Here is a 20,388-nt window from a genome sequence, read left to right as displayed (position 1 = left end):
TTCTGAGAGTTTTTCTCGTGACATATTGTACTTCATCTTAACTGTAAATTTTGGGCTCTATGGTTGTTTTATAGTCATAAAAAAATCTAAAATTTGACAAAAAATTGAACATTTTACAATTTTTAAACTTAACGGCCTTAAATCAGATAGTTACACCACTCAAAATAGTTAAAAAGGAACATTTCCCCCATGTCTACTTTACATCAGCACAACTTTTAAAAGTTGACCAGCGATTTCTCATTTTTTCCACCAAAATTCACAAAACCATTTTTTTAGGGACCACCTCACATTTGAAGTGACCTTCAGGGGTCTATATGATAGAAAATACCCCAAAGTGACATCATTCTGAAACGGCACCCCTCAAGGTGTTCAAAACTACATTCAAGACGTTTAGGATCCAGTTGGATAAACACGTAGGTGGGCTGCGCTGCTGAAGTGAATCAGTTCTCCAGAAAAGATGATGAGCAAAAGGCTTTGCTTTGGTTTTTTCACTTGAAAAACATGCAGGTACTGCGTTGAAATGTGTTGTGAGTCAAAAACGTTTTGCTCATCTTTTCTGAAGAATTGGTTCACTTCAGCAGTGCATCCCACCTACAGTTTGAAATCGCTCCTGTCAAACCAATCTAATCAGTTTTTATGAAGAGGTAAGCTATAGGCTGGACCATGGTGAGTCATTGGACGTGGTATATCTCGATTTTTCCAAAGCGTTTGATACCGTGCCGCACAAGAGGTTGGTACACAAAATGAGAATGCTTGGTCTGGGGGAAAATGTGTGTAAATGGGTTAGTAACTGGCTTAGTGATAGAAAGCAGAGGGTGGTTATAAATGGTATAGTCTCTAACTGGGTCGCTGTGACCAGTGGGGTACCGCAGGGGTCGGTATTGGGACCTGTTCTCTTCAACATATTCATTAATGATCTGGTAGAAGGTTTACACAGTAAAATATCGAGATTTGCAGATGATACAAAACTATGTAAAGCAGTTAATACAAGAGATGATAGTATTCTGCTACAGATGGATCTGGATAAGTTGGAAACTTGGGCTGAAAGGTGGCAGATGAGGTTTAACAATGATAAATGTAAGGTTATACACATGGGAAGAAGGAATCAATGTCACCATTACACACTGAATGGGAAACCACTGGGTAAATCTGACAGTGAGAAGGACTTGGGGATCCTAGTTAATGATAAACTTACCTGGAGCAGCCAGTGCCAGGCAGCAGCTGCCAAGGCAAACAGGATCATGGGGTGCATTAAAAGAGGTCTGGATACACATGATGAGAGCATTATACTGCCTCTGTACAAATCCTTAGTTAGACCGCACATGGAGTACTGTGTCCAGTTTTGGGCACCGGTGCTCAGGAAGGATATAATGGAACTAGAGAGAGTACAAAGGAGGGCAACAAAATTAATAAAGGGGATGGGAGAACTACAATACCCAGATAGATTAGCGAAATTAGGATTATTTAGTCTAGAAAAAAGACGACTGAGGGGCGATCTAATAACCATGTATAAGTATATAAGGGGACAATACAAATATCTCGCTGAGGATCTGTTTATACCAAGGAAGGTGACGGGCACAAGGGGGCATTCTTTGCGTCTGGAGGAGAGAAGGTTTTTCCACCAACATAGAAGAGGATTCTTTACTGTTAGGGCAGTGAGAATCTGGAATTGCTTGCCTGAGGAGGTGGTGATGGCGAACTCAGTCGGGGGGTTCAAGAGAGGCCTGGATGTCTTCCTGGAGCAGAACAATATTGTATCATACAATTAGGTTCTGTAGAAGGACGTAGATCTGGGGATTTATTATGATGGAATATAGGCTGAACTGGATGGACAAATGTCTTTTTTCGGCCTTACTAACTATGTTACTATGTTACAGTACGTGTTTATCCAACTGTATCCAATGTGTCCTGGAGGACGGATTCCCCAGCCACAATGTTTCTTCATGTCTACATAGGAGTTGTGCCGGTCACAACACCACCGGATAACCAGCACTCTCCCTCCATAGGGTATCACTCTATTGTGCGTTCTATTTCCCACTCCAAGATTTGCAATTCAAGAAGTTTATTAACCCTTCAGGTTCTTCTTAGGAATTAATAGAATGTGTAAGAAAAAAAAATGAACATTTGTTTTTACTTTTTTTCTCACAAAAATGTTGGTTTAGCCCCAATATTTTTTTTTATTAACTTTTAGAGGAGTAACAGGAGAAAGCGGAGCTCAAAATTTGTTGTGCCGTTTATCCAGAGTGTGCAGATAACCAATTTTTTGGAGAAAACTGTTTGGGTGCACGGCAGGGCTCGAAAGGGAAGCAGCACGTTTTTGACTTCTTGAATGCAAAAATGGCTGGAATCGAGTGTACGCGATGTTGCATTTGTAGAGCCCTTGATGTGTCTAAACAGTGGAAACCACCCCACGAGTGACCCCATTTTGGAAATTATACCCCTCAAGGATTGTATCGGGGTGCACCAAGTATCGCTGGTGCTCGAGCGACCCCGATACAAACTCGAGTAGCGAGTACTTGCACTCAACACTAGTCTTCATATTGTCATTGTGTTTTTTATTTTGTTTTAACATTTGAAACCACTATAGACCTAGCCTAATCCTAAAGGCAATTAATGAAAGAAGTAAAAATTATTTCAATAAAAAAAAAGAAGTAATGACTAAGGGGATGATGCATGGGTTGATTACATACTAATTATTGGCTTTTGATCACTTTCATAGGGTCTATCATAGTGATTAAAATGAGCCAACAAGAAAAATCCCCTATGTTGCTGGCTGGCAGATTTCAACGGGTGCACTGCACATGCGCCCGCTTTTTTTTTTTTTTTTTTTTAAATCTGTACAGGAAGTGTTGATCTTGTGCCTGACATCCCTTATAAAAAAAAAAAGCTATTTGGCCTTGCCCATGTTGTAGAGGTTAGTCTGGCTGAGTCTGTGGACAGGAGTCTTTTATAAAGGTGACTATGTAAGACAGCTGTCTGTAATGCAGGTAGCGAGTTGATTAGGAACGTCTAACTGGTCTGTAGGAGCCAGAACTCTTCATGATTGGGAGGGGATCAAATACTTATTTCTCACTGCAAAATGCAAATACATTTATATAATTTATACAATGTGATTTTCTGGATTTTATTTTTGATATTCTATCTCTCAATGTTAAAATTAACCTGCCCTTAAAATGAGTGTTCATATCTTTGTCAGTTGACAAACGTATAAAAACGTATAAAATCAGCAACTGATCAAATACCCCACTGTATATTCTTGTCAGAGAGAAAAATGTTTTTTAATTTCTGGCACACTTTTTTTTTTTTTTTCCTTTTACATAATCGCCGTTATTCATTAACTATGATCAGTGCCCGGAAAAAACACGGCCATGATCGTGTTCTCCAGGTTCTTGGCTAGCTTTTTCCTCCCGCCAGCGGTCAGTTATGGAGGTGACGCCGATGTGGATTTAGTCACCGCTCTGTATATAAACTGCTTTAACGACTTCTTCTGTTAGCTCATCATTTGGGCTGGCAGTCAGTCAGTGCAAGGGGCGCCGTTCAATCCGCAGCTCACTATACACAGAGCAATGACTGAACTGGCGCTGACCCGGTGACTGAACGCAGAATGCTGCCAGGAGGAATACAGTTAATTTCCCCCCAGCAGCGTGGCTCAAAGTGTCGGCTCTGGGCAGGTTCCGAAGGCTATTAACCTGCAGATTAATAGCATTTTTTTTCAAGTGATAAGTTCCCTTTAATCAAGTTTGTCGCTATCGGTTTAACATGCTCAACCTGGTGAAAGATCCTCTTTAAAGGGAACCTGTCACCCCGTTTTTTCAAATTGGAGATCGCGGCGGCCATTTTCCTGAAGCCGAGATGCAAACTCGGCTTTGGGAAAATGGCCGCCGCGATCTCCATCTGCGCACGCGCGGCATCCCGCGGCCATTTTCCTGAAGCCCCATGCAGCAGAGCACTCCATCTGCGCACGCGCGGCCTCAGGAAGATGGCCGCCCCCACCGATGACAAGGGTAATCGCGCAGATCGCGCGCTTTTTCTTCACCTGCGCGTAGTGGATTCGGCACTTGGATATGCGCACACCACTACGCCACCAACGGAAAGCTGGGGAAGAAACAGTGATGTCACCACGCCCACCCGACCTGACCAGCCTGATTGACAGGCGAAAACGGCGACTTTGGTAATGTATTTCGCAGCATAGGTGGGGAATCAGGGTACACTACATACACTATTGTAACGCACAGCGCAGGCCCTATTTAACAGTATTTTTATCTCAATCTGAAAAAACGGGGTGACAGGTTCCCTTTAAAGCAGCATTTTCTAACTCAATGTAACCATTAACTTGTGTAAAAAGCTCTGACTTGCTGAAAGCACTCCTAGCCTCTGATGTACAGGTGCTCTGTCCTCCACTAGATATTGAGGAAGGTGAATTACCCGATTTGGAATTTCTGCAAACCATGACCCACATAGTGTTCGTGGACTTGGACAACTGGGCACATTTTTTTACTCACCTGCCGGGACAATTGAGCCAGGGAACGTTTGTCTGGGGATTTCAAGGTAAACCTTTTCTATCTATACTGGCATATAATGAAATTCTCTACTAAAATCTCTATAAAACGAATACCCAGGCATCAATAAACACTGCGCACATTGGAAAGCTGGTGACTTAAAGGGTTTCTCTGAGAAATGTAATAAAGTAAATAAATAAAATGCATTTAAATATTAGAAATTTAGCTAAATACTTTACCAAAAATGTTAGCTTTATTTAGTCGAGCTTTGAAGCTGCCATAGCGGTTTCCCAGCTGACATGTAGAAGGACAGGCTGCTTAAATCGGCTCGAGACAGACGGTGAGAGCACATTCCTGTCAGGAACATGAAGGCGCATTGCTCTGAACCTGACAGGACACCATGGAGGAGCGGACTACAGCATTAGATAACCTTTCTTTAGCTGACTGAGATTGAACATTTATCTCAGGCAAACTGACAGGTTTAGTGGCGGGCAGGACAGCACGGAGTTGCTGGAATAAAGAGTGCCTACATTTTTACTTTGGGTTTACCCGATACTGAAAGGATTCTGTCAGTTACCGAGCAGAAATGCCCGGCCGGCTGAAGACCGTTTGCATTGTTTATCCCGGTATCTCCTGTCCTGTCAGGTTCAGTGCGCGACCACGATATCTCACAGAATGCTGCTCTCATCCGACATCTGTCTAGAGCAAATGTTTTTATGTAACCCGCCCTACTACATTTCATCTGGTAAACTGCTGGTAGCTGACATAGTTAAAATCCTGACTGTGCATTATATAAAACATCCCTTTTTGCTATATAAAGGTATTTAGTAAAATTTGTAATATTGAAATGTATTTAATTTATTTTAGAAAATTTCTCCGAGAACCCCTTTTAAAGTAGAAATCTCAGTACCTTTTCTTCCTAAAGTGTCCTATTTATTTGTTGTAGTGCTAGTGTAATTTAAATACCGATTGTCGTCTTCCCCCGGTTTCCAGCATGGCCGCGGTCCTCTTGTGGCCCACGTGACTGCTCTTTAGCCTTGCCGGATTATATTGTGTACAGGGGTGTTTCTTTTCCGATGTAAGTGTATGAGAACCAAAACGAGTCTCCATAGACTTACATTAAGAAAGCGACTGCCGCACCACACACAGACCCCGGGTGAGCTGGCTAGTCCGTTTTCATGTCACGTGACCAAGAAGCGGATCAGAGTGACTTAAATTGGTAAGTCACATCTACACTACATCACATACATAATTTGTTGGGTTTAGGGAAAGCTTCTTTAAGTTGGTCCTGTAGTTTAGATAATACTGGAATTGGCGGGTTCAACTGCAAAAATCTAAAATAAGTGGAGGCCTTGACCCAACGATGTCAGTGTGAAGCAATAGACATTTATTATTATTTTGCGCTTAGGAAGAGGAGTCTGACTGTAATTTACTCCCCTCTACTGAGAACACATGTGCACATAGCCAGACTCGGTATGCTGTGTACGCGGGATCGCGAGAGAGAATGGCCAGTTAAGAGTTTTTTGTCTGTGTGCTGTCACTCTTGGGGTATGTGAACATATTGAGGATTTGGCCCTGCAGATCCGCAGCAGTTTTCCATGCGGTGTACAGTACCATGTAAACCTATGGAAAACCAAATCCGCAGAAACGCAGCGGTTTATTTTCCATAGCATGTCAATTCTTTGTGCGGATTCCGCAGCGTTTTACACCTATTCCATAATAGAAATCTGCAGGTGTAAAAACACAGGCGAATTCCGCACAAAATCCGCAGGTAAAGCGCAGGGCGTTTTTACCTGGGATTCTACAGTAGGGTAAATTTCTGCACCATTTCTACATCTCTTAGCAGGAAAAGCGCTGCTTAAAATAGGCACATTTTTGCTACATTATTCCACATGAGTTTTTGGTACTAATTTTTCTCCAATCATTAGTATGGGTAAAATCTGCAGCAAAAACACTGAAAGAATAGACCAAATCTGCTATTTACAAATAAGCAACATGTGCTTTGGACTTCACGATTCTCATTCACTTTGCTGGCATCAGTTCTTTTTTACCTAAAAGTCAAATTGAAGCTAAGAAACGGTTCAATAAGGGGAACTCTATTTGGATATTTTCAGTCAAAAAGTATCAAAATTGTGTTGGCTTTTTCCATGAAATACATGAGGTGACCGCAGATGTCCGCAGCTGTACGCATCTTGTTTCAGAAATAATAATAAAATGACCGTATTCATTTGTAAAAGTAATTTGCATCAAATAACGGCAATGCACCCAGCTCAGATCTACACTGCTGGCAGGAGACTGAATTTGCCCTGTAACTATGGTTAAAATATCAGCCCCAGTTATAGGGGATATTGGCATTTAAAGGGAAAAAGAAAATGTTTCACTGTTTATAGTGTTTTTTATGACCTTATGGAAAGGGCATAATGTGAAAGAAAAAGCTATCACCAGTCTGATTAGCTGTTGGTACCTACTCTGCTGACAATAGGGGGTGAATATTTCATCCATAAAATAATTGTAATAGAAAGTAGAGTAAAATGGCTAAAACGTGAAAAACAGACACATTTACATTTCTTATATCTGACAACAATATAAAGGAAAAGGGCTACGGAATAAAAATGTGATTTAAAGGATTAAGGAAAAAAAATGCAAATATTATTTGAATGTCCGAATGAGAAGGTTAAAGTAGTATTCCCATCTCCAAAATCCCATCCCAATGTGTAGTAGGTGTAGTAATGGCAAATACCTCCAATTAGAAATGTAGTATAGTTTGTTTGATTCGCTATATGGCTATTCCCCTTTTACGTATCCATGGTTATGACCACTCTGAACTGTCTCTATGAGTGGTCGTAACCGTGGATACCTAAGCTACTGCAATGCATGGGATAAGCAACATGGTGAATCAAAAGAACGATACTACATTTCTAATCGGAGACATACCGTAATTATAATCATTATAATCCCTATTACATATCAAGACAGGATCTTGGGGATGAGAATACCTATGTAAGGATTCTAATTCCGAAAATATGGAAAATATCAAATGTAGCTGGTCATGAGCTTGTTAAAATGTATCCAATTAACTATATATTATTTAATTTGTTTGAAGGTGGAGGAAGCAATTGGAAGCCCCCTGTGACCTGCAAGATTTATAAATATCTTGTGAACATTGGCTGTTTTTTCCTTCATCCTCACTGCAGCAGATTGAAAAATGCAGCTGACTTTGCTATTTGCATGCACGTAAGTTCCGTTTAGTGTTTCTACACCATGTTGTTATTAACCAATGGTTATTGAAATGCAGAAGCAGAATGCGAAAAAATGAAATACACCCTAACTGCTTCCATAGGAATTAAGAGGGAACGTAGCAGTCAAGTGCTGCTAATCAATCCTCTTGATTATTTATTCATCAGCAAGTGTGACCACTTTGATAAGAGAAGTTTTGGCAATTGCTGGTCTGGAGTATTCATTCATGTGTTACACTATGCAAAGGAGCTAAAGGCGATGATGTTAGAGAAGCAATTGTTGCTAACCATCAATTTAGGAAGTGTTGTGAAGTCATTTTGGAGCTCATCATTCTACGGTGAGAGAGATTTTTTACAAGCTAAAAACATTCTAGATAGTTGAATATCTTCCCAGGAGTGAACGTCACTTCACAATCAACAAAAGTTCGGCGCCAAAGAGTATATACCGTACAGTTGCTAAGGTGGGGCCCCGACATGGGATACTCACCACACATGGGGATATGAACACACACACAAAATGTGTCACACACTACCACGTGCTTGAACACATATACCACCCTCAGCACACTTTTCACCACACATACACCAACCTCGCCACATAAAAGTCAAAACACAAAACTCGCCACGCGCAAAACTCGCCACGCGCAAAACTCGCCACGCGCAAAACTCGCCACACGCAAAACTCGCCACATGCAAAACTCACCTCATGAAAAACTTGCACACATGCACAAAAGTTGCAACACATGCAAAAGTTGCCTCACACAAAACTTGCACATACTCAAAACGCACCACACATAAAATTCGCCACACGCATAACTTGCTGCACACAACTTGTTACACTAACCTGTCTCATGCAACTCGACACACAAAAAGTTGCTACACGCATGTCGCTACACAAAACTCATCTCATAAAGTTCGCTACATGCATGTCACCACATGCAACTCAACACACACAACTTGACACATGAAACTCACCCTAAAACACACAAGTCTGGTATTATCCTTCAAAAATCAAATTCTGATTAATAAGCAGACAAACTACAAGAGCAACAAATGTACCATATAAGATATACGGCAGCTGTCAGTCACATGACCTGTCTATTATGTGTATGTGTGAGCTAATATATACTGCCAGGGTGGAGGGCTTCCTGTTGGCTGGAGATTTATCAGGCTGCCAATTTAGCTTACAATACTGAGGTAAAAATACTGACCAAATAACATGTGAACGCGGTTTAATACAGGAGGAGATGACCTACAGATATATTCTATATACAGGGGAGATGACACAGATATATTCTATATACAGGGGAGATGACACACAGATATATTCTATATACAGGAGGATATGACACACAGTAATATACTATATACAGGAGAGACGACACACAGGTATATACTATATACAGGAGGAGATGACACACAGGTATATACTATATACAGGAGGAGATGACACACAGGTACATACTATATACAGGAGGAGATGACACACAGGTACATACTATATACAGGAGGAGATGACACACAGGTACATACCATATACAGGAGGAGATGACACCCAGGTATATACTATATACAGGAGGAGATGACACCCAGGTATATACTATATACAGGAGGAGATGACACACAGGTATATACTATATACAGGAGCAGATGACACACAGGTATATACTATATACAGGAGGAGATGACTTACAGGTATATACTATATAAAAGAGGAGATGACACATAGGTATATAGAGGAGGAGATGACATACAGCAGGTATATACTATAAACAGGGGAGATGACATACAGGTATATACTATATACAGGAGATGACATACAGGTCTATAGTATATACAGGATGACATACATGTATATTCTACATACAGGAGGAGATGACACCGGTATATACAATATACAAGAGGAGATGACATACAGCAGGTATATACTATTTACAGGGGAGATGACATACAGGTATATACTATATACAGGAGATGACATACAGGTGTATACTATATATAAGGGAGATGACAAACATGTATATACTGAGGGGAAAATGAGAGGTGTGAGGTAGAAATGAGGGGTGTGAGGTGAAAATGAAAAGGTGTGAGTGCAAAATGAGAGGAGTGAGGGAAAATAGTGGAGTGATCGGAAAATGACAGATGTGAGGTCGAAATGACAAGTGTTAGGGGGGAATGAGAGGAGTGAGGGGGAAAATGAGAGGTGAAAGGGAGAAAATAAGAGATGTGAGGGGGAAAATGAGAGGCGTGAGGTGCCATAACTAACCACAGATATTTACTATGCCCAGGCAACGCCGGGCTCTTCAGCTAGTGTAAAATAAATATGTATAAATAAAATGACATTTCATTTCTACATTTATAGGTTTTAGGACTATAACCTTTTAATTACACACGGAAGGGAGAAATTGGGAAAGAAAAAAAACGTAATAAGATTTTATCTGGTGACAATGGGGTGTCTGAAAAAGCGGAGATAAACTCACCTTGTTGGTTGGTGAATGGCAACACATAACGGGCATGTAACAGCTGCTGCACAGATACCAGTTAACCCCTTAATCCCATATGACGCACTATCCCGTCCAGGTGACCTGGGACTTAATTCCCAGTGACGGGATAGTACGTCATATGCGATCGGCCGCGCTCACGGGGGGAGCGCGGCCGATCGCGGCCGGGTGTCAGCTGCCTATCGCAGCTGACATCCGGCACTATGTGCCAGGAGCGGTCACGGACCGCTCCCGGCACATTAACCCCCGGCACACCGCGATCAAAGATGATCGCGGTGTGCGGCGGTGCAGGGAAGCATCGCGCAGGGAGGGGGCTCCCTGCGGGCTTCCCTGAGACGATCGGTACACGGTGATGTGCTCACCGTGTACCGAGCGTCTTCTCCCTGCAGTCCCCGGATCCAAAATGGCCACCGGGCTGCATCCGGGTCCTGCAGGGAGCACTTCCGGGTCAGGATCAGGCTGCAGCTGCAGCTCTAATCCTGCCCGGCTGTATGTCAGATCACCGATCTAACAGAGTGCTGTGCACACTGTCAGATCGGTGATCTGTGATGTCCCCCCCTGGGACAAAGTGAAAAAGTAAAAAAAAAAAATTTCCACACGTGTAAAAAAAAAATAAAAAAAAAAAATTGCTAAATAAAGAAGAAGAAAAAAAAATATTATTCCCATAAATACATTTCTTTATCTAAAAAAAAAAAACCAATAAAAGTACACATATTTAGTATCGCCGCGTCCGTAACGACCCGACCTATAAAACTGGCCCACTAGTTAACCCCTTCAGTGAACACCGTAAGAAAAAAAAAAAAAGAGCCAAAAAACAACGCTTTATTATCATAACGCTGAACAAAAAGTGGAATAACACGCGATCAAAAAGACGTATATAAATAACCATGGTACCGCTGAAAGCGTCATCTTGTCCCGCAAAAAACGAGCCGCCATATAGCATCATAACCAAAAAAATAAAAAAGTTATAGTCCTCAGAATAAAGCGATGCCAAAATAATTATTTTTTCTATAAAATAGCTTTTATCGTATAAAAGCGCCAAAACATTAAAAAAATGATATAAATGAGGTATCGCTGTAATCGTACTGACCCGAAGAATAAAACTGCTTCATCAATTTTACCAAACGCGGAACGGTATAAACGCCTCCCCCAAAAGAAATTCATGAATAGCTGGTTTTTAGTCATTCTGCCTCACAAAAAATCGGAATAAAAAGCGATCAACAACTGTCACGTGTCCGAAAATGTAACCGATAAAAACGTCAACTCGTCCCGCAAAAAACAAGACCTCAGATGACTCTGTGGACCAAAATATGGAAAAATTATAGGTCTCAAAATGTGGAGACGCAAAAACTTTTTTGCTATAAAAAGCGTCTTTTAGTGTGTGACGGCTGCCAATCATAAAAATCCGATATAAAAAACGCTATAAAGGTAAATCAAACCGCCCTTCATCACCCCCTTAGTTAGGCTAGGTTCACATTGCGTTAATGGGTTAACGCTAACGGACAGCGTTGGACGGCGAAAATGTCACAATTAACGCCGTGCAACGGGTCCGTTAGCACACCCATTGACAGCAATGTGATTTTCGGGTGTAGCGCATCGCTAGAGCGTGCCATTTTCGGCTCGCGCTAGCAAGGTGCCGTTCTTCTGTGGCGCGCCTCGGACGCTGCTTGCAGCGTCCGCGGCGCGCCCGAGGTCCGATCCCCGATCTTCCAGAGCGGGGACGTTAACGCGACCACTAAACACGACACCTAAAAAGACATTGCGTTAGCGCAATCCGCTAGCGCTAAACGGATTTCCCTAACGCAATGTGAACCTAGCCTTAGGGAAAAATAATAAAATTAAAAAAAATGTATTTATTTCCATTTTCCCATTAGGGTTAGGGTTAGGGCTAGGGTTAGGGTTTGGATTACATTTACGGTTGGGATTAGGGTTGGGATTAGAATTAGGGGTGTGTCAGGGTTAGGTGTGTGGTTAGGGTTACAGTTGGGATTAGGGTTAGGGGTGCGTTTGGATTAGGGTTTCATTTATAATTGGGGGGTTTCCTCTGTTTAGGCACATCAGGGGCTCTCCAAACGCGACATGGCGTCCGATCTCAATTCCAGCCAATTCTGCATTGAAAAAGTAAAACAGTGCTCTTCATTTCCGAGCTCTCCCGTGCGCCCAAACAGGGGTTTACCCCAACATATGGGGTATCATCGTACTCGAGACAAATTGGACAACAACTTTTTGGGTCCAAGTTCTCTTGTTATCCTTGGGAAAATAAAAATTTGGGGGGCTAAAAATCATTTTTGTGGAAATAAAAAAGGATTTTTTATTTTCACGGCTCTGCGTTGTAAACTGTAGTGAAACACTTAGGGGTTCAAAGTTCTCACAACACATCTAGAGAAGTTCCTTGTGAGGTCTAGTTTCTAATATGGGGTCACTTGTGGGGGGTTTGTACTGTTTGGGTACATCAGGGGCTCCGCAAATGCAACGTGACTCCTGCAGACCAATCCATCTAAGTCTGCATTCCAAATGGCGCTCCTTCCCTTCCGAGCTCTGCCATGCGCCCAAACAGTGGTTCCCCTTCACATATGGGGTATCAGCGTTCATGAGGACAAATTAGACCACAACTTTAGGGGTCCAATTTATTCTGTTATCCTTGTAAAAATACAAGCTGGGGGCTAAAAAATCATTTTTGTGAAAAAAAAATTTTTTTTTTTATTTTCACGGCACTGCGTTATAAACTGTAGTGAAACACTTGGAGGTTCAAAGCTCTCAAAACACATCTAGATAAGTTCCTTAGGGGGTCTAGTTTCCAAAATGGTGTCACTTGTGGGGGGTTTTAATGTTTAGGCACATCAGGGGCTCTCCAAACGCAACATGGCGTCCCATCTTAATTCCAGTCAATTTTGCATTGAAAAGTCAAATGGCGCTCCTTCCCTTCCGAGCTCTGCTATGTGCCCAAAAAGTGGTTTACCCCCACATATGGGGTATCGTCGCACTCAGGACAAATTGCACAACAACTTTTGTGGTCTAATTTCTTCTCTTACCCTTGGGAAAATAAAAAATTGGGGGCGAAAAGATCATTTTTGTGAAAAAATAAGATTTTTTATTTTTACGGCTCTGCATTATAAACTTCTGTGAAGCACTTGTTGGGTCAAAATGCTCACCACACATCTAGATAAGTTCCTTAAGGGGTCTACTTTTCAAAATGGTGTCACTTGTGAGGGGTTCCAATGTTTAGGCACATCAGGGGCTCTCCAAACGCAACATGGCGTCCCATCTCAATTCCAGTCAATTTTGCATTGAAAAGTCAAATGGCGCTCCTTTCCTTCCGAGCTCTGCCATGCGCCCAAACAGTGGTTTACCCCCACATATGGGGTATCGTCGCACTCAGGACAAATTGGACAACAATTTTTGAGGTCCAATTTCTTCTCTTACTCTTGGGAAAATAAAAAATTAGGGGCGAAAAGATCATTTTTGTGAAAAAATATGATTTTTTATTTTTACGGCTCTGCATTATAAACTTCTGTGAAGCAATTGGTGGGTCAAAGTGGTCACCACACATCTAGATAAGTTCCTTAGGGTGTCTACTTTCCAAAATGGTGTCACTTGTGGGGGGTTTCAATGTTTAGGCACATGAGGGGCTCTCCAAACGCAACATGGCGTCCCATCTCAATTCCTGTCAATTTTGCATTGAAAAGTCAAATGGCGCTCCTTTCCTTCCGAGCTCTGCCATGCGCCCAAACAGTGGTTTACCCCCACATATGGGGTATCAGCGTACTCAGTACAGATTGTACAACAACGTTTGGCATCCATTTTATCCTGTTACCCTTGGTAAAATAAAACAAATTGGAGCTGAAATAAATTTTGTGTGAAAAAAAGTTAAATATTCATTTTTATTTAAACATTCCAAAAATTCCTGTGAAACCCCTGAAGGGTTAATAAACTTCTTGAATGTGGTTTTGAGCACCTTGAGGGGTGCAGTTTTTAGAATGGTGTCACACTTGGGTATTTTCTATCATATAGACCCCTCAAAATGACTTCAAATGAGATGTGGTCCCTAAAAAAAAAATGGTGTTGTAAAAATGAGAAATTGCTGGTCAACTTTTAACCCTTATAACTCCCTAACAACAAAAAATTTTGGTTCCAAAATTGTGCTGATGTAAAGTAGACATGTGGGAAATGTTACTTAAGTATTTTGCATGACATATCTCTGTGATTTAAGGGCATAAAAATTTAAAGTTGGAAAATTGCAAAATTTTCGCCAAATTTCCGTTTTTTTCACAAATAAACGCAAGTTATATCGAATAAATGTTACCACTAAAATGAAGTACAATATGTCACGAGAAAACAATGTCAGAATCGCCAAGATCCGTTGAAGCGTTCCAGAGTTATAACCTCATAAAGGGACAGTGGTCAGAATTGTAAAAATTGGCCCGGTCATTAACGTGCAAACCACCCTCGGGGCTTAAGGGGTTAAGGAAACGACCATGGATATAGAGATTAAAACGGAGGTATCACTCATGTGCTGCTGATGGCGAATTGTCGGTAAAATGAAATTCTTCTATTTAAACAGGTTTAAGGCTATGTGCATACGTAGGAAAAGTGGTACAGAATTTTCTTCACAATATCCGCATCTGCTGGCAGAATCCGCAGCTGCGGATTTGCCACGGTTTTTATGCGGAGTTTGTGCGATTTTTATGCGGAATTGATGCAGATTTTGTGCGGATTTTCTGCGTTTTTTCCCACTGCGGATTACTATAATGGAAGGGTGCAGAAACGCTGCAGATCCGCACAAAAAAAGTGACATGCACTTCTTTCAAATCCGCAGCAATTCCGCACTGATTTTTCCGCACCATCTGCACAGCTTTTTTTTTATCCCATTGATTTACATTGTTCTGTACATCACAGTGCGGATCTGCAGCGTTTCTGCGCAGAAAAATCCGCTGCGGATCCGCAGCAAATCCGCATCGTGTGCACATAGCCTAAAAGGCAACGCATTTCGAGGTCACGCATGACCTCTTCATCAGGACAAAACCTGGTGAGACTGGTTAAGCTGTCCTTTATGCTGTCTACTGAAAAATAGCCGCCAAACTTTGCTTGGATGGTGGCTTTTTTTCAGTAGACACAGCATAAAGGACAGCTTAACCATACAGTCTCACCAGGATTTGTCTTGATGAAGAGATCCTGGGTGACCTCGAAACGCGTTGACTTTTAAACCTGTTTAGATAAAAATTTTATTTTACCAACAATTCGCTATCAGCAGTGCATGAGTGATACCTGCGTTTTCATCTTGCTATACTTGATATGTAATGGGCATCACACATGACATTGTGGAAACACTTATGTTTGTGTTTGCTTTTAGGCAGGTCGCCTAGATGAGAAACTACCCAAGCAAATCCCTTTCACTATTCTATCAGGTGATAAAGGTTTTCTGGAGTTGCAAAACCAATTCAATAAAACCCAGCGGCTTGCTCATGTCCTTAACCCACACCATTTGGGAGGAGATGTAATGTGTGCCATCCTGAACAGCATAGCGGAAACAACACAAGGTATGAAATCATTGCATGTGCAAAAGGCATCAGTTATCCAAGAAAAAGGAGACCTTTTAACTGCATCATTAATAAAGCTGCTCTTCTTGACTGTTTCATTGTAAATAATATTAGCGTTGTGCGGTGGTGCGTATTTGATTTGTGTTGAACGGGTGGTCCAAACTGCACAGTTAGTAAGTGGCTGAAAATTCTGAATCCTAAACTAATCAGAAGAAATACAGGGACTTGCTTATTAAGCCAATATGCTGGAATTTTGCTGTAATTTCTTCCAAAAAGGACTTGCACCAAATGTATGCTTTTTAAACAATTTTTACGCCTGGTCTGGCAAGGGGGCGTGGCATCACTGAAAAGTATGGTGAACTGGGTGGGACCAAACAAGCGATACCTTGCTGAAAAAAATGTATCCATTTTGGTGAAAACTTCTGGTACAAAGTGTGCCAACCAAGACTGAGATCATTGTCTAACTATTAGACAGTATGGCTTTGTCTCACTGCTGTTGTTTTATTTTTCCGGATGCGTTTACTTAACGGTAAATTTAATTTAGGCCTTCCATTCTCATTAATATCAGATTGTTGGAGGTCCAACACCCCACCGATCATCTATCGACTCTATTAACGGCCAGATGGATGCTGGTGGGACAGCGAGGCTCGGTACACTGTGTAGTTGCCATTCCTGGGTGCTGCATCAGTTAGGAGCTGAGCTGAGGTACCCGAGAGCAACTGCTATTCAATTTTAAGGAGCTATTCCTTTATACATACAGTGACGTCAGTGAGCCAATCAGGTATTACAAAGTATAGAGTAATCGGGATGTTCTAGTAATAGAGTGATTGGGAGCATAGACCATTCTGGAGGACCGAGTTTTCCATTCTGTGAGGAGGTTCTCCTGAGATGATGTGATATTCAACCCCTTCTTTACAAGCATCTTTAGTACTTCGTAGAGCACCTTCTGGCTGTTATGAGCTACTGTAAACATGATAACAAACATTTTCCCATAGATGGAGGTTGTTTGTCTAATGAAATGCAAGATGTATTTGTGCTTGAAATTAAAATAGGAGAGATACCTATGAATAGGGGCAAGAAGGGATCCACTCAATCTTCCATTAATGCCAATATTCATATACGGAGATCTGGTAACAATTTCACTCCATACACCCTTTCTGTCAAGGAATTGAACTGATTCTAAAATGGGCCTGTCTGTCCACATTCCCACATATAATAAACATAACGCACCAACCCATTTCCTTAAGTTACGGATGGGCAACACTCCAAACTTGATATAAACATATTGACCGTAAAGTTATTAAACTGTACTCAGTCACGAAGTGTTTAGTAATTAAAAAGAAACCTTTATTCACATATAAACAATACACACAATTAAAATCAGTGCCTCAAAATCAGAACAAAATTTCATAGCAAAGGTAGACGAAGGGAACCGCAGGTATCCAGATAAGATTACCCAAAATTGCTGCTACACATACATCCATGAAAATTCATTAATCACTGGAAGAAAATTCCTTGCAGCAAATATCAGTGTTCAAGTGACAGTGCAAAATTGCTGCTACACATATATTCATGAATGTTTATAAAGAATATTCGGTCACCAGGCAAAAATTCCTTGCAGCATATACTCCAAGTTTTAAGGTGACAGTGCAAAGTAGTTCATATTGGGTCAAAAAATGACAGTGCAAAATGATCCTTATTGGGTCAAATCCCATACAAGTGCCAGTTGCAAGATACCGTATATACTCGAGTATAAGCCGGCCCGAGTATAAGCCGACCCCCCCTAATTTTGCCACAAAAAACTGGGAAAACTTATTGACTCGAGTATAAGCCTAGGGTGGAAATGCAGCATTTACCGGTGAATTTCAAAAATAAAAATAGATCATTATTGCCCCATAGCTGTGCCATATAGTGCTCTGCACCGTTCATATTTCCCCATAGCTCTGCCATATAGTGCTCTGCACCGTTCATATTTCCCCATAGCTCTGCTATATAGTGCTCTGCACCGTTCATATTGCCCCATATCTGCCCCATATAGTGCTCTGCACCGTTCATATTGCCCCATATCTGCCCCATATAGTGCTCTGCACCGTTCATATTGCCCCATATAGTGCTCTGCACTGTTCATATTGCCCCATATCGTGCTCTGCACTGTTCATATTGCCCCATATCTGCCCCATATAGTGCTCTGCACTGTTCATATTGCCCCATATCTGCCCCATATAGTGCTCTGCACTGTTCATATTGCCCCATATCTGCCCCATATAGTGCTCTGCACTGTTCATATTGCCCCATATCTGCCCCATATAGTGCTCTGCACTGTTCATATTGCTCCATATCTGCCCCATATAGTGCTCTGCACCGTTCATATTGCCCCATATCTGCCCCATATAGTGCTCTGCACTGTTCATATTGCCCCATATCTGCCCCATATAGTGCTCTGCACTGTTCATATTGCCCCATATCTGCCCCATATAGTGCTCTGCACTGTTCATATTGCTCCATATCTGCCCCATATAGTGCTCTGCACTGTTCATATTGCCCCATATCTTCCCCATATAGTGCTCTGCACCGTTCATAGATGCTCGGTATAAATCTGTGCCGCCACTGTTGCTGCTGCAATAAAAAAAAAAGCCATACTCACCTTTCTTGATTGCAGCTCCCAGCGTCTCCCCGCTCTGACTGATCAGGCAGAGGGCGCCGCGCACACTATATACGTCATCGCGCCCTGTGACCTGAACAGTCAGAGCGGAGCTACGCCGGGAAGATGGAGCGGCGCCCGGCGGCTGGAACGTGGACAGGTGAATATTACATACTTACCTGGTCCCGACGTCCGGCTCCCCCTGCCGTCCCACGGTCTTCTGTGCCGCAGCCTCTTCCTCTATCAGCGGTCACCGACACTGCTGATTAGAGAAATGAATAGGCGGCTCCACCCCTATGGGAGGTGGAGCCGCTTATTAATTTCTCTAATGAGCGGTCCCACGTGACCGCTGAAGAGGGGAAGAAGCTGCAGCACAGAAGACCGTGGGAGGGCAGGGGGAGCGCCAGGATCGCTGGGACTAGGTAAGTATACCTCAGCGCCCTCTCCCCCTCACCCGCCGACCCCACCGCTACCGTGACTCGAGTATAAGCCGAGAGGGGCACTTTCAGCCCAAAAATTTGGGCTGAAAATCTCGGCTTATACTCGAGTATGTACGGTAATTATAAATAGTCAAAAAACAATTCATTGACCGAGAAAAAAGATATTCCCAATGCCCAAAGCCAGACCCCACCATCAATTAATCAGAGTGGGACAGCCAAATACATCACCTTAAAACTTGGAGTATATGCTGCAAGGAATTTTAGCCCGGTGACCGAATATTCTTAATAAATATTCATGAATATATGTGTAGCAGTAATTTTGCACTGTCACTTGAAAACTGTTGGATTTGTAGGTATTGGTAAGGCTGTGTGCACACATAGCAAATTTTTCACGGTTTTTTCGCTATAAAAACGCTATAAAACTGTGAAAAAAACGCTCACATTAAGCATCCTATTTAATAGAATGCAATCCGCATTTTTTGTGCACATGCTGCATTTTGTTCCTGAGAGGATTCGCATTCCAGAAAAAAAACGCAGCATGTTCATTAAATTTGCGGAATCGCGGGGATTCCGCACACCTAGGAATGCATTGATCTGCTTACTTCAAGCGTGGGGCTATGCCCACCATGCGGGAAGTAAGCAGATCATGTGCGGTTGGTACCCAGGGTGGAGGAGAGGAGACTCTCCTCCACGGACTTGGCACCATATAATTGTTTAAAAAAAAAATTAAAATAAAAAAATCGTGATATACTCACCTTCGATGGCCCCCGGAGTCTTCCTGCCCCTCAGCGCTGCACACGGCCACTTCCGTTCCTGTAGATGGTGTGTGAAGGACCTGCGACGTCATCGAAGGTCCTGCACACACACCATCTATAGGAACGGAAGCCGCTGAGGAGATCGACTGTTCGCGGTAGGTGAGTATAACCATTTTTTATTTTTTTTTAATCATTTTTAACATTCTATCTTTTACTATTGATGCGGCATAGGCTGCATCAATAGTAAAAAGTTGGTCACACTTGTCAAACACTGTTTGACAAGTGTGACCGACCTGTCAATCAGTTTTCCAAGCGATGCTACAGATCGCTTGGAAAACGCTAGCATTCTGCAAGCTAATTATGCTTGTAAAATGCTAGTTTTCTGCGGGAATATGCATGCCAATTCCGTATGCGATATACCCGCGGCAGGAGGCGCAGAATTGCCGCGGAAATTTCCGTGGCAATTCTGCAACGTGTGCACTTAGCCTAAAAAGTGTTGCAATATATTGAATTCCTCTTGGAGCTGTTGAAAACTTTTAAGGACGGAGTATATAAATAATTGTTCTATTGACCAGATCCCTTTTTACTCGCAATCAGAAAATCTTTGGTGAATCCCTTAATACCCAAAACAAAAGTTTCTTTCCTCTGTCCCACACTTTATACACAAACGCCAATGTTGGGGTAAGAGGATACCCTCCGGCAAAAGTTCTAGACTCTAGAAGACACAAGGGTGAGGCCCAATTTCATATTTTGTAAACCTGACTTGCTCTCGTCATCTC

At 42.1% G+C, this 20,388-nt stretch overlaps 1 protein-coding gene across 7 annotated transcripts in view; it reads left to right on the top strand.

Moving 5' to 3' along the window:
- ZNF451 (zinc finger protein 451) overlaps positions 1-20,388 on the top strand; it is a 120,549-nt gene that overhangs the window by 89,069 nt on the left and 11,092 nt on the right. For all 7 annotated transcript variants that reach the window (XM_069726734.1, XM_069726736.1, XM_069726735.1 and 4 more), the window contains 3 exons: positions 4,405-4,548; positions 7,603-7,733; positions 15,587-15,773. In XM_069726734.1, the coding sequence (XP_069582835.1) occupies positions 4,405-4,548; positions 7,603-7,733; positions 15,587-15,773 (462 nt within the window). The remainder of the gene's footprint in view (positions 1-4,404; positions 4,549-7,602; positions 7,734-15,586; positions 15,774-20,388) is intronic.

The sequence above is a fragment of the Ranitomeya imitator genome, chromosome 5 (genome assembly GCF_032444005.1).
Source record: "Ranitomeya imitator isolate aRanImi1 chromosome 5, aRanImi1.pri, whole genome shotgun sequence".
NCBI classification, from domain to species: Eukaryota; Metazoa; Chordata; class Amphibia; order Anura; family Dendrobatidae; genus Ranitomeya; species Ranitomeya imitator.
The sequence above is the reverse complement of the archived record's forward strand: the minus strand, read 5'-3'. Positions and strand labels throughout refer to the sequence as shown.